Below are 14,791 nucleotides of genomic sequence, written 5' to 3'. Positions count from 1 at the left end.
TGTTTTTTTTTTCATTTCTAAGATGCTCATTAAGTAGACTTTGCACAGGGAAGTTTACTATATTCAGCAACAGATACTGCCCTGCACTTCAGTGTCACTTTTTGTAAGTGATCTTCCTCCATATTTTCTTACAGTTGGTTGAGAGAGTTTTCAGCTGGTTTCCTGCTCACCATCTGAAAAAGTGGAACTCATTTTCAGACGAAATACCGAGGTAAATTCACAGTACATAGCAAACTAAAGATATATGTTAATGTATGCTTTCTTTGTGCTTTAGTTTGGTGGTTTGACTAAGAATACAAATGTCCTCTGTCTGTCCGGCTTCCCTTCCGTCCGCTCTACAGTGGCATGCTCCCCGAGGCTGTCCTCCCTCCCTCCAAAGAGCACAGCTATGCACAGTGGATGGAAAGGACTTACCAGCCCAGAGAGTTCAGGGGCCAACAGACGGGGAAAACTCCGCTGTCATCTGTGACTCCTCAGCAGTCTGATTCATTGAACAGCTTCTATAGAAGGTCACATGGTACGCCAAGTATTGTTGCCTGCCATGTATCAATCATGCTGAGGAATGTGACACTTAAAGTGCAACACATGCAGGAAATTGTTTCATTTGAAAAGGTTTCAATTAGGAAAGAAATCCTCAATTTATGCATTCAGCTCAAGCAAAATCCATCTTAATGTGTTTTTATATGTTTACCTTCTTATGTTGATAATAGTTGTCCTCTTTTTCACAGGTGAGAAAATTGATCCAGACTTTTCCGAGTCGGAAGATATGAGGCAGTGTGCCCTGTGCCAGAAGTATGGAGACGCAGCTCCATGTGTGAGTTAAGCTTGGTGTCTTAGCTTTCACTGCAAAGAATAAAAAATCTAGAGATTATCAGTCTGCATCATCATAATGATATGCTGGCATCTGGACTGCAGAAGCAGCATTTAGCTCCATTCATTCAGACGAGTTAGCGTTTTTTAAACACTAAATTCAACCTGTTAGAAGCATCAAAATGTACGTTTTTTCTACGCACAGTTGTCAAAAACAATACTACACAATAGAGGCAACTTCTGTCAAGTTTCCACGGTTACAGCGCAACCAGTGTTTCAGCGTTAATAGCGACCATGCTAACTGGTGACTTTCAGCCGTGATTAACGGCCGCGAGTCACCAGTTAACAGGGTCACACTTTACACTGATACACCAGCGACGTCTGCGTGTGTGTAATTAAATGTGTAGTCTTTATCCAACATCAGTTAACCAGGTTTGACTGCAAACAAGCAATTATAGCTGCTGATACTCAAAATACAGATTTGACTTTGTTTATTTAATGAAAAAGTTGATTTGGGGCTGAGGTTCTGACCAAACATGGACTCAATATGGACAGTAAATAATGAGTGAACCTTTAAATTGTGATTAACAGAGACTGATTTTATGACCAAAGTATACTTAGGTAATATTATGAAACTATGTTTACATCCTGGTATGTCACAGTCTGATAAGTGTCCACGGATAACACAGTCATGAGCATCGAGTGATAGTTGTGTTTCCTCTCTGGGTACACGCTAGGTTTCTCTGTTAAAAAGGTCTGTCCACCTAATATCTGTCCACTTGCTGATCTCTTCTGTTCACTCACTGCTATTTCACAAACGTGGGAGCATTTTGTCATCTGTCAAAGTGATGACATTAAGCTAAAAATGTGTTTTTTGGCGGTTAACTCCTCACAAACCATTATACCCCGCAGTGCTTCTGTTCCCCAAGTTGCGTGCGCATCCACTGTTGTTGATAAACAAATAATCCCTCTATAGATTAATAATAAGCACTTTGAATGAATGTTTGTTGAACAATAACTGGATCTCAGACAGGTTAGGAAATGTATAAAACACCTTGTTTATGCTGCTTGTTACTCAAACTACCATATATTATAAACTTTTTCAATTAGTAGCAAATAAATGGATCCGTTCCTTAAGAGCCACTTGCTTTATTTTAAGAATAAATAATAAACTTAATCAAAGCTGCAAGCAGTGATAAAAGGCCCTCAGCAGGGCATGCTGCAACTGTCACGTGTAGCAAATCTGACCTAGCAAATAGCCATGTATCTAGATAAGGTCAAGCTCCCAATGCAAGTATACATGGATAAATTTAACCATTGGGTACGTTGCAGTATAGCTTTTGGCCACTAGGTATTGTCATAGCTTTGATATATTTACAATCTGGTGATGCAGAGCAGGACTTTGATACAGTGTGCAAAATCTAGACAAGATGTGACAGTGTTTGGTGTTCAGATCATTCTGAAAACCTATATAGATATGTTTGGAAGACAGCCGTCATGTATATGAAATTTGAAGCAGATCGGACGCCAAATGCAAGGATTTCAGTGACATCCTTATTGAAGGCAAGACCTCAGATTTTGAAATGGTGACACAACCTTTGAGGTACGAGAAATCATTTGATAAGTGTCCATCCTCAACATGTCCACGATGCACAAAACAATTTTGGAGTTCATAAGATAAAACACTTAGGACAGGTTCGTTCAAATGCATATTCAGTTTATTGGGCAATCATAATTAGAACAAAAATGGCCAACTTCCTGCTAGGTTTAAGGAGTTGGTGCAAGAGGTTTTTCTTGTAGGTCTTGGCCTGATACTTGACTGAACATTAAATCAAGTTGAGTGGCTGAATGTGAAATTTTATCACAGAGTCATGAAATTGATAAATGTTTTGCCTGGGCTGATGGGTATGTGTGTGCAGAGTGCTATAAGTTTTAAAACACATAGAAGGCACCTTGTTTGGAGTTTAAAGCAACAAGGAAACAGAAAGAAAAAACATCCATACATTGCAAGAGCCATATTCTTCATGTTTTTCCATGCATGTCTTTCTTACAATACAAACGCTCTTCTCCTGAATTCTAATGTTTCTAATCTAACAGGAAGCAGGACGGCTGCTGTACATCGGACAAAATGAGTGGGCCCATGTGAACTGCTGCATCTGGTCTGCAGAGGTCTATGAGGACAACAGTGCTCTCTTGCAGGTGCACAGTGCTGTCTCAAGAGGGCGCCACTTGGTGAGTTATCAGGAAATATCTGAACTGAGCTGATCTGAACTTTAACCTCAGCTTTCAGGGCTGCTAAATTACAAGAAGTGTATAGATGTAATTAATGTGATTTTTTCTTTTTTTGTGACTATCCAGCGCTGTGATCATTGTGGCCAATCAGGAGCCACTGTGGGCTGCTGTCTCTCCACCTGCCAGAGTAACTTCCACTTCATGTGTGCTCGTGCTCAGAACTGTGCATTCCAGCAGGACCGTAGGATTTACTGTTACAATCACAGAGACCTGCTCAGTTCAAAGGTGAGTCATTGTAGTTTTAGTAATCACTGAGATGTTGAGTCAACTTAGCTACATCTCAAACCTTTGAATTGATATTTCATTTACACTTACTCTTTCAGAGGGTGTCTGGAAAAGGGTTTGAAGTCGCTCGGCGGGTCTTCGTGGACTTTGATGGAATCAATCTCAAGAGAAAGTTTCTCACAGGCCTGGAGCCGGAAACCATAAACATGACCATCGGTAAGAATGTTTGGAGGTTATCAGCTTGACACACTTACTGAAATGAGTATTGGCTGAAAGTTTAATCATTCCCTCCTCACTTTTTCAGGCTCTCTGCAGATTCAGAAACTTGGTGTGCTGTCCGAGCTGTCATCAAACGGGAGGATGTTGTATCCTGTTGGCTATCAGTAAGGACTCACTGTAATACTATGTACAATACTCTTTGTCAACTACTGCTTTGAAACTGCTCTAAAAATGGGTTTGAATTCGGGTTTAACAACTTTTTTGGGTTAGATATAATTTACACACTTATCCTCTCTTCTTTCTCCAGATGCTCTCGGTTGTACTGGAGCACTGTGGACCCCCGCAAGCGCTGCAAATACATCTGTAAGGTGACAGAAGTGAGCACACCGCTCCCCGGGGAGGAACAAGATCCTAAGTGGGACCAAGATGAGAATCACACCATAGTCCACAGCCCCAGCCAACACAGAGGTAAGTAGATGATTAGTCAAACTTAACAGGCAGAAACTGGAAACTGCTTTGAAAACATGGGTCACACTGCATCAAAACAGTTCAGATTTTTTTCCAGTTTCCCTGAAATGGACTTTAAGTGATTTGTTAGTTATTCTGGTTTATGTTCCCCATCAGTTAATTTTCATATTTGACTCTATTTTTTCAAAACTCTTCTCTTCTCCTCTAGATGCAGAGTCCCCGGATCGTTTAAGTTCCTCATCCAGTCCGTTAAAGTCATTCACACCATCACCCGACTCGAAACAGAACAAAACACCCGGATCCAAAAGTCCTGTCTACTCTCAAACCAGACGACCAGCCGGAGGATCATCTCGACCTCTTCCATCTCCAGGTAGTTCATGATGAAATGATGCATTTCACCTCTTCTTTCCTTTCAGATACATGATTTCTCACTCTACTGTTCATTTTCTCTTTTTCATTTCATGCCTTCAGGGTCCTCTCTTCCCAAACCACATCATGTCTTAACATTGAGAGACCTGGAGGATACTCGCCGGCCTCGCAGGCTCTCAACAAGAAGCCGTTGTAGTTCCTCACAATCAGACGGCGATCCATCTGTCCCCATGACCCTCCGCTCCAGTGGCAGCATCCACTCCAGTCGTGCCCTCTTCAGCTCCCCTCCGAGATCTAATTTAGGATCTGCCTCGCCCCCTCTGTCCAGACAGAACTCCACATCTCCAGTCTGGAGCTCCCCGCCAAGATCTGGCATTTCTGTGGGGCTGTCGCCTCGGCAAGGAGCCATCTCTCACTCCCCCAGAGGGAGGCAGAACTTTAAAATCACCACTCCAGTTTCTGCAGAGGTCCCCCAAGACTTCCTCGCATCGTCTGAGGCAGAAGATGCAGCAGTGGCCACGACCAACGGGATCTCACTTGCTCCGGATCACTTAGAAGAGGAAGTCGCACATCTCATGGCACAGGAGCTGCCTTACACTGTGTTTGACACCGACACAGAGGTTGCGGTGGCGTCCATGCTGAATGCTAAGCTTGAGTTTGATGAGGCTCTCCTCAATGAGAACGTAACACTGGGAGGAGCCGGGACAGCAGAGGTTGAAGGTGGAGTGCAAGACGTGCAGGCAGGTCACCAGGAGAATGAGTCGGACACTGAAGAGTCGAGCCATTACTTGAAGTTTTCCCGTACGGTGGTGTGCGACGCAGCGAGCAGCTCGGACACTACAGGTCAGCTTCCTCCTGCACAGTCGATCTCACAGCTAGATGGCGCAGACGGAGGGTCAGATAGTGGTGAAAGCGAGGAAGATGATAATGAAGTTCAGGACATAGAAGGAATTGAGATGAAGAGTCATGCCAATCATAATATTCAGACTAAACAGCTGACTGTTGCTTTAAAGCGGCTGGAGTCGATCTACACAGCATCGAAGTCAACAAATGAAGAAGACCTAACTGAGCCAGACTTTCAGGGAGATTCACTACCAGCTGATTTACTTCAATCAAGCTTTGCAGACGAGGAGATGTTAGTGCGGGAGGAAGAGGTCCTGGTGAGCTCATCACCTCCAAATGAACTGCTTTTAGATTCAGCTACGGGTCATTTTGTTTCTGCTGAAAACGGTGCCATACAGTCATACCATGGTGGCATCGACTACAAAGATGAAAACAGCTCATCCAATGACTCAGCGGAAGGGTTCAAAGATGATTTGAATGATCCTGATTATTCTCCAGAGCCCAAAAATAAAAGGTCCCCCACAGGGCAAATGAAGACCATCATCGTGAAGACGAAACGTTCGCCAACAAACATCAAGCAGACACCGCCTAAATCGTGTCCTCCACTGCATGCATCGGTTTCCCCTACAGCTGCTACTGTTCGCATGGTTCCACGTGCGGTCACCTCCCCCATCCTGATCAACGGACTAAAAGCTCTGCCACTTCAGCCTGGCGCCACACGGGGTAGAGCTGTCGCCATTCGCTTGGATAACTCCACACCAGGGGGTCAGCAGTCGGTTATGATTCAGAATCCGGCTGCAGACACCAGCTCACCTCGGCCCCTGGCTCCTTCCCCCTCCCCTCAGGTCCTGCTGGTTAATCGCCAAGGATCCATCCTGATCAAAGACCCCAGGACAAACACCTACCAATCACTTGGTTCAAATTCACCAGCCTACAGTAAAATCAGCCAGATTGCCAAGATGCTGCACAGTGGAAACACCCTGCAGCGCACAGTCCCCCGTGTCATCATAAGGCCTCGTCCCGCCTCTGCCGTCATAAACCCCCCTTCTAAAATAATTTTCAAAGTGTTACCGGTGAAAAGCAGCACACCTCAAAGTCCCCTGACTCCCATCAGCGTACAGAGCGCGTCAGAATCAGGTATCTCCACCCTGCAGGAAGGCACAGCCCAGGCTATTATCAACAGAGCCATGGCGACCCACCGAGAAGAGCATCAACTGAAACAGAAACCAAACATTCTGAAAAACGCTCGGCGTCATAGAGCCACGCTTCAAGGAGCCGCTCAGTATCAGGACTCAGAGGAGTCGGATCATTCACCAGCTGCACGTTCAGACTCCTCCAGCCTCAATGAGCCGGATTTGAATCAGCAAACGCCTGCTCCATCGCGCCAACAGGTGAGGGTGAAGAGGGTGTCGTCGTTGTCTGAGAGGCCATCCAGGAAGAAATCTAAGCTTGATTTCTTAAAGGATCCCAACAGCGAGCTGGATGAGTTTGATGAAGCAAGGTACTAAGAGATTAGATTCTTTTTTAATGCTTAATGTGATAATGTGATGTGGATGTTGAGGTAACTTCTTGGTCACAACTCACCAAATTGTTTACTGTGTCACGCTTTTTGCCAGCAGACCGAGCGGTGTGAGAATGAAAGCTCCAACAATGAAGGATGTTCTAAATCTGGACCAGGAGGGTGCGCCTATGGAGCCTGAAAGGTTGAGGATCACTGCTCCTCCTCCTCCAACCCCTTCCAGGTTAGTTTGTCTTTGAGGTGACCTCTGGGGGACTGGAAATTTGGAGGAAATGAATGAGAAAGATCTGGAAGTGGATCAACAAAAGGCACATTCATGTGAAATTCTCAGAATAGAGGTTTAAGCTGCAACTTTTTGTTTTAACTTTGGCTTTTATTTTCATTCCAACCATTCAGGCATCCCTTCATGGGGAGTCCACCTGCACCTTCACTGAGCAACAGTTACATCAAGAGAAACACACACATGTGGCTCAGTGCTCGTCATGGAGACCTCTCTGAATGGGGCCCTTATTCAGGTCTGTGGACTAACACAGTGGGATGGATGGATAGATAGAAGAGTTAAATCCAGGTAATTTAATTTTTTTGTCTGATTTCTTCCATCAGGTTTCAGCTCAGAGGAAGACGCACCTGCACCCAAACACAAAAAGCAAACCTACATTAACCAGCCTCACCTGCGCTTTGAAATCACCAGCAACGATGGCTTCAGTGTGAAGGCTAACAGCATAGAGGGTAAGAGCAGCTTGTTAATTCCACTTGTTAAAATTCCTCTTTCAGGCTCTCACAGCTGTCTCTACCCCTCTCCTCTGTCAGGTGCTTGGCGTGCAGTCATCGACGGCGTCCTGGAAGCTCGAGCAGGCTTTCACATGAAGCAGCTGCCTCTGGGAGTGATGAGCGGGCCACGGGTGCTTGGCGTCGTCCATGATGCTGTGATCTTCCTGCTGGAACAGCTGCGGGGTGCAGCCAGCTGCAAGCGCCACCGCTTCCGATTCCACCGCTGTGACGATATAGAGGAGGAGCTGCCCATCAATCCAAGCGGCTGCGCTCGGTCGGAAGTGTACACACGGTATGCAGGAATACATCCATCAGTGTTAAACTTGTTCATTTGAGATAGCATTATAAAACTTTATTGTCATATTTACCGTTGTATCACTTTTCTTTCTCTCCCTTAATTAGAAAAGCGACTTTTGATATGTTCAACTTCCTGGCGTCACAGCACAGAGAGCTCCCAGACTTAGTAGTATTTGATGAAGAGGAGGATGAATTCCCACTCAAGTCTTCGAGGTAAAAGGATTTGATAAGCGCTGCTTTTATTTAACCTTCTCATTCCCTCGACAAACAGGACTTGAAACTTACTCTAAGGGGTGGTCATAGTCTCGGCGCCCTTGTTGACACCGCCTCCGCTCTGTTTCATTCTGACAGGCGAGCCACCAGCAGTGAGCTTCCCATGGCAATGAGATTCAGACATCTGGAGAAAATTTCCAAAGAAGCTGTTGGAGTTTACAGGTAACAGCAAAAAATAGAGAATCGAAGTTCCATCCGAAATAAATGTTTTTGTTTTTGTGTATTTGACTCTTCTTGTTGTGATCTTCTCAGGTCTGAAATTCATGGTCGTGGCCTTTTCTGCAAAAGGAATATTGAGGCAGGGGAGATGGTTATCGAATATGCAGGCACTGTCATTCGCGCTGTTCTGACTGATAAGCGAGAGAAATATTATGACAGCAAGGTTAGTGGACAAAATGTATTTGAACAAGTAAATGAACTATTGTTTTTCCCTCCATAAAAAGGAGATTAAAAAAAAAAGAAATTCAGACTTCACAGAGGCAAATCTTTATTATGTTCTTTAAAGCATTGATTTTACTGAAACAGTGATAATTGTGTCCTCCATCAGGGCATCGGCTGCTACATGTTCCGCATCGACGACTTTGACGTGGTGGACGCGACGATGCAAGGCAACGCAGCCCGTTTCATCAACCACTCCTGCGAGCCCAACTGCTACTCCCGGGTCATCAACGTTGATGGCCGCAAGCACATCGTCATCTTCGCGCTGAGGAAGATCTACCGCGGCGAAGAGCTGACGTACGACTACAAGTTCCCCATCGAGGACGAGAGCAACAAGCTGCACTGCAACTGCGGGGCGAGACGCTGCAGACGCTTCCTGAATTAGTACAACCAACACGCAAACACAAGCAGACACGCCGTGTACAAATAGCCATTTTGTTAAACGCACTTGAAGTTAGGAGTTTGATGAAGCTGAGTGTGTGGTAGCCATAGGAGTGAGGTCACTGATGCACAAAACTAATCTAGTAAAAGTTTTCTTTGTAGAAAGCTTTATTTATAGACTGATCGAGGACAGTGTGTTTGATCTTTTCTTCTGTGACTCTGAACTACGTCACAGAAACCAGATTAGAGCCATAAGACAAAGCGTGAGGTGATCACTATTTATTTCCTTCAGACTCCTTGATCTTTGATCCGTTAGGGAGAGCAGTAAATATTTGGATGTTAACACTGGTATACTTCAATATAATCTACATTCACTCAGTTTTTCAGAGCTGAATTAGCGGGTAGCTCTTGCTGGAACTTTAGTTTAAAATACAACAATTATAAACAGCTCTTACTGCAGCAGCCTGACATCACACTTACAGGCGTTAAAAGATTTCCATTATTATGCCTGTGACTTTGTAAACATAAGGTCACCGAGAAACATTCAGAGGATTTATTCAGCACCTTACTTTAAAACGATCTCCTTCGGCAGCGCTGGTGTTGCAGCAGACTGAATAAATTTTACTTCTAAGCAAAAAAATACAAACAAAAAAATGCATATTTAACTCAAGGCACCTGGTGTACATCAAAGTGCAGCTGCATTTTAAATTCACTCTGGATACAACACGTTATGTGAGCAGGGAATTCAATATTTTAGGTGCTGGTGACATTTACCCCGAACTGTAGTTTTAATATGGTCACCCAAGACTTTTTTCAGTCCCACTTTATTCAGTTGAAATCTCCTGTTTTTATTTGTAACAGCAGCTGTGATGTTTTTATCCCCTGTCTGTCTTTGTTTGTTTATATGTGCTGTTTGTGTATTTTAGGGTCTATGAGGGAGAGTTTCCTTAAAGCAGGGTTCAAACTGAATAAAGCGATCTTGCTGGGCACAGTCCTCTATAAATCCTGTTGTATTTTTGTATATTTGAACAATAAATGTATATTCAACAAGCTAATGGAAATACATGTCCTTGACCTTTTAACACTCTATTTCTAAGTGAAGGCTGACTAAGAAAAACCGAAGCTATCGCAGAGTTAGGAATCTTTTCTCCTTTGTGTTTTGCACCATTTTTTGCACCCTCATTCTTTTCTTTTATTATTTTGTCTGCCACAGGTGTACTACCTCAACAATGTTACGAACCAAGAGTTTATTTAATAACATGACACAATTGGAAAAACTGCTTCTTTATTCCTGTGTTCTGTCTTTTTAATCATAATACTGCACGAGAACCAAATCAAAAATGTTCAACACTGACTTGCTTTTATGCCTGCAGTTATTTTGTAAGGACAGCTGGCCCCCATGCTTCGTGCTCCTTGTTTTCCCTGTTTAAACCACATCTTGCGAATGGATGTAGATAGGGTCCTAGGGTTTAGCTTTTAGGCTGAATGCTTGAGGATGTTTTGCTTTGTGTTTTCTGAACAATAATTGAATCTCACACCGAAAGTTTGTGACTTTATTGTCTCAATTCTTGCCTTGTACATAGTTGTATAAAGAATTTCTAAACCTGTTAAATATTTTTGTACCTCCAATTTTTTAATTTATGTTCAATAAAAATTTGAAATGTTTAAAAGCTGTGTTATTTTGCCAATGTTTTTAGTGACTAGTAATAACTTCTCACTCCCTCTTTGGTGGTTTAAAAATTGTCTTGTTAGATTCTTTCTCTGTAACTGCAGAGTTTTCAATCAGTTACACATTTCCACCTGAGATTAAAAGACCTCTCTGGGATTAAATTACGTAATTTCAGATAAGATAACAGTAAAATCCACCAGCAGCATACTTGAAGTTGCCAGATACTTTTTTCCCTTGGTTTTGACATTACTCAAGGTCTTTCCTTTGCGTTCAGCCATATGGCTCTTTCCCAGCACAGTTTGCAAAATCCAGGAGTGTATAAGGGCAAAATGGGTGTATATAAAGAGATACAGAGGGGGCTTTCTCTTACACTCATCAGAAAGTCACCATGAAGGCCCTGGTGTTCCTGACTTTGCTTGGAGCAGCATGTAAGAGACCAGTCCAATTATTATTTTTTATCTCTGTTCTGATGATAAAATTATTCAAATTAAAAGCCTTAAGCTCTTGTCTTTTTTCTATACAGTGTAATGGCTTTTGTTCTGTTTCAGTTGCTGCAGCTGAGGATGAGAAGGTGGTTGGAGGATATGAGTGTCCCAGAAACTCTGTCCCCTACCAGGTGTCTCTGAACGCAGGCTACCACTTCTGCGGAGGGTCCCTGATCTCCAGCCAGTGGGTGGTGTCTGCTGCCCACTGCTACAAGTCGTAAGTACAGGAAGGCCAAAGCGGTTGAGCCCTCTAGTCAAAACTTCCATTATACCCACTCATGCGACCTGCAGGCTGTGTAACTTTGATGTAATAACTTTATTTGTATACCAATTTAAAGCAGAAAACAAGAAAAGCAAAGTAAATTATTTTAAAATGTTAGATGGTCGAGGGCAAAGACCGAAAGATAAATTCAAGCTGATGAAAACTGTCCTGTGTCAAATATGCTACAGAGAGTTAAGCTAGCTGCATTTGTGTAAAAGGCTAGCTTGGTGGTTAGCGCCTAATTGATGGAGGGGAAGCTAATTTGATCATTTGCAGCTCAAAATTGGGAAAATAAACTTGACAGAGTGATAAATAGATCGACAGATAGAGTTAACACAGCAGTTTTCAGAAAAAAAAAGTTATTTTGAAATTTTGCAGTTTTTAGGCTGCATTGTTTTTCTGGTGACATAATGAATCTAACAATTGTATGGCTATCCTAATGTCAGATAAATTTGAACAGTTAACTGTTTTGAAACTTAAAATGAGTTTAAGTAGAAAGGGGAAAAAAAATTCACCGACCAACAGCTAGCTTATGTTTAAAAGCTAGTTTATTATGTAAGCTAGTGTTAGCAAATTTTAAATTGTTAGATATAGGATAACATGTTAGCTAAATACTAACTTAGGCTGCTAATACTTAACCTGCTTATTAAGATTATGGTTATTTTTCGATGATAGACATGCTACATCATGTTTTTTTTTCCTATTTTAAGAAAAAAAAAATCAGATGAAATTCAATACTTAACATCAGCCAAATTTCAAATTTTGAGGAAATGTTTGTTGGGTCTTTGGTGTTGGTGTGATGTGTCTACAGGCTGCTCTGAACATGTCTTTAAAGTGTTACTAAAGAATCCAGTAAGATCAACATGAGATTTGCTTAAATCACGACATCAAAGATGGTGACTTCTTAATAGGCAAATTTGTCAGCAGTGAAGGAGGCTTCTAGAATGCTGTAGCATTTTTGAAATCATGTAAAGCTACTATAAGGCTATCAAACTGGCAATATAAAGGTTTAAAGTGAGCATAGTGCTCCCTTTTTAAACTATCCAATGGTAACTTTCTTATCTCCCCCAGTCGTATCCAGGTTCGTCTTGGTGAGCACAACATTGCTGTGAATGAGGGCACAGAGCAGTGGATCGATGGCGCCAAAATGATCAAGCACCCACAGTACAACAGCTACAACCTGGACAACGACATTATGCTGATCAAACTGAGCCGCCCCGCCACTCTCAACAGCTACGTCCAGACGGTGTCCCTGCCCTCTCGCTGCCCCCAGGCTGACGAGAACTGCATGGTATCTGGATGGGGCAACACAGCCGCCAATGGCAGTAAGTTGAGCTTCAAAAGCAAGAAATAAAGAAGAGGGAAGAATGATTGGCTTTTTACCTTGTAAGAGGCAGGAATTAGACCTAATCAGCTGTTTGGGCTGTGTTTAATAGGCTTGTAGGCATCTTCTTTAGTTTACTACCTATTTTCCTTTTAAACTTAAAAGTGAGACTTATTTGAGAATCTTAAGAAAATAAAGCTACTCTACTGAGTAACACCTTTTTGATACATCCATTTTCTTATTATTCTTAATTTCTTAGCGTTTGAAAACAATAATGTATAAAAAATCTCAAGCTTTTCTGGCGAGAAGGCTTGTTGGAAATTTACAGCATTGTTACTAAAGCTGGAAGAGACTATCCCTTTAACACAGGAAGGAAGCATTGTAAATCTATATCATTCACTCATATCATACAATTTTGGTAAACAGGAGCACTGTACGCTGAATGTTTTGCTTTTAAACACTGTGATATGAAGTTTGACAAAATCAACAATTTAAAGCCAAAAATATTGTTTTATTCAATGATAACAGTCACTTTTTCCTGGTCAATTAAGTATGCTAGTTCCCCACTCTTCAGTCCAATATCTCTGTTTTCTACCTTCTAGTCTACATAGATATTTTCAAACACAAATAGTCAGATAAAAAAATATTTATATTTTTAAAATCAAAAAGCCATCAAACTTCTGGCATTTTTATTGATAAATTAAAGGATTGATTAGCAACATTGGTGTAAATAACCTTATTACCAGATAACTTAAAGCTATGGAAAAAGTATGATGGAGTTTCCTGCTCTCCCCTCAGATAACTTCCCTGATAGACTGCAGTGCCTGAGGCAGCCCATCATTGATGACAGGATCTGCAGAAACGCCTATCCCCATCTCTTCACTGAAAACATGATTTGCTCTGGATTCATGCATGGAGGTGCCAGCAGCTGCCAGGTGAGCTCGACTTTAGCACAGTACTCACACAAGGTGAGTAAGGTGGAAGATGGTCTCTTCTGGCAGGGTAGCACAGTCTGGGACTCAGCTGTATGGGGCTGAGCAGTAAAGTGGAACCGAACATAGGGAGTGCACAGAGAGAAGTTACCTGCTCCATGTGGTAGTTTTTGGTTTGGTATCATATAACTCAAAGTAACTCCACAAAAACACTACTTCTCCAGGACGGTTTGAAAGCACTGCTGTGCTGTGCAGTTTCATATGCATGTGTTTATATCTGTCAACCATAGAGGGCAACCAAACACTGCTTTCTAGTTAAGTTTTTCAGTCACTCATTGGCATAAACCTTGTAGAGAGAGCAGAGAGCACATACTGACAATAACATCTTTCTCCTTCTGCTTGTGTTTGCAGGGAGACTCTGGTGGCCCTCTGGTGTGTAACGGTCAGCTTCAGGGAGTCGTGTCCTGGGGTTATGAGTGTGCCATGCAGGGACACCCCAGTGTCTATGCACGTGTGTGCCGCTACAACAGCTGGATCAGTAGCACCATGCGCAACAATTAAACACATGGACACTCATGTACCAGTTTGTTGGAACTCTGTATAACTGTGCCATTTATATACGTCTCAGAAGTGACATTTTGAGATATGAAATATGAAACAAAAGAAAGGAATTTAATAAAATAATAAACTAATGTTGGATTCCATTGCATTCATTGTTCTATACAAATTCTTAAACAGTTTTAACATGCTTTGGATTGTTTATTTATGTCATTTTCAGTGGTTCCGCAAACAATATTTTGTTCCAACAAGGACACTGCTGTATTAAAATACATATTAAACACCAAACAATATACCCACCTGAAACTGTTGCTAAGTTACTGTTGCTCCTGGAGTGATATGGGAGGCAAGAAAAATTGAGTAAACAAGCAATAAGGCATTCTGAATTTCACCTGTCTGGATTCTTTACATACATTCCTCAGATGCCGCTTTGTAAACTTTGCTTTTTCTTGTTTGCTGAAATAACCTGAACACACAGAGGGGGTGATGGAAAAAGCAACAAGGAATGTCATACAGACGTATTTAACAGGGAAGCATTTGCACTGTGTGTAGCATTATGTAGGGACTAGATAGAAGCATGTGTGACTCGCATACCCTTTGACTGTGACTTTGTAAGGTGTTTAGCTGGCATGACATCTAGCTTTAGCTTCTATTGA

At 42.2% G+C, this 14,791-nt stretch overlaps 2 protein-coding genes across 5 annotated transcripts in view; both read left to right on the top strand.

Annotated features, from left to right (window-relative positions):
- Positions 1–10,528, top strand: part of kmt2ba (lysine (K)-specific methyltransferase 2Ba) — a 30,010-nt gene extending 19,482 nt beyond the window's left edge. For 2 of the 3 annotated variants that reach the window (XM_074686835.1, XM_074686833.1), the window contains exons 19-36: positions 135–211; positions 342–517; positions 729–814; positions 2,908–3,042; positions 3,169–3,327; positions 3,426–3,543; positions 3,632–3,710; positions 3,854–4,014; positions 4,223–4,384; positions 4,486–6,727; positions 6,843–6,968; positions 7,142–7,260; positions 7,349–7,474; positions 7,556–7,808; positions 7,919–8,026; positions 8,165–8,248; positions 8,339–8,468; positions 8,634–10,528. In XM_074686835.1, the coding sequence (XP_074542936.1) occupies positions 135–211; positions 342–517; positions 729–814; positions 2,908–3,042; positions 3,169–3,327; positions 3,426–3,543; positions 3,632–3,710; positions 3,854–4,014; positions 4,223–4,384; positions 4,486–6,727; positions 6,843–6,968; positions 7,142–7,260; positions 7,349–7,474; positions 7,556–7,808; positions 7,919–8,026; positions 8,165–8,248; positions 8,339–8,468; positions 8,634–8,909 (4,617 nt within the window). In that variant the 3' untranslated portion in view covers positions 8,910–10,528. The remainder of the gene's footprint in view (positions 1–134; positions 212–341; positions 518–728; positions 815–2,907; positions 3,043–3,168; positions 3,328–3,425; positions 3,544–3,631; positions 3,711–3,853; positions 4,015–4,222; positions 4,385–4,485; positions 6,728–6,842; positions 6,969–7,141; positions 7,261–7,348; positions 7,475–7,555; positions 7,809–7,918; positions 8,027–8,164; positions 8,249–8,338; positions 8,469–8,633) is intronic. The other variant, XM_074686834.1, reaches the window with a different exon arrangement.
- Positions 10,529–11,141: 613 nt separating this feature from the next.
- On the top strand, positions 11,142–14,180 carry LOC141802990 (trypsin-3-like). 2 transcript variants are annotated; one of them, XM_074686837.1, is made up of 4 exons: positions 11,142–11,276; positions 12,393–12,646; positions 13,444–13,580; positions 13,989–14,180. In XM_074686837.1, exons 2-4 carry the CDS (start codon positions 12,469–12,471, stop codon positions 14,136–14,138), a joined length of 465 nt encoding a protein of 154 aa, XP_074542938.1. In that variant the 5' UTR covers positions 11,142–11,276; positions 12,393–12,468; the 3' UTR covers positions 14,139–14,180. The 2 variants fall into 2 exon arrangements, with proteins under 2 accessions (XP_074542938.1, XP_074542937.1); XM_074686836.1 differs by lacking the exon at positions 11,142–11,276 and adding an exon at positions 11,290–11,366.
- Positions 14,181–14,791: the final 611 nt, after the last annotated feature.

The sequence above is a fragment of the Halichoeres trimaculatus genome, unplaced genomic scaffold (genome assembly GCF_033239565.1).
Source record: "Halichoeres trimaculatus isolate MK-OKI-2021-1 unplaced genomic scaffold, fHalTri1.1 fHalTri1_scaffold_14, whole genome shotgun sequence".
Classification (NCBI taxonomy): domain Eukaryota; kingdom Metazoa; phylum Chordata; class Actinopteri; order Labriformes; family Labridae; genus Halichoeres; species Halichoeres trimaculatus.
This window is presented reverse-complemented; position numbering and strand designations above follow the sequence as displayed.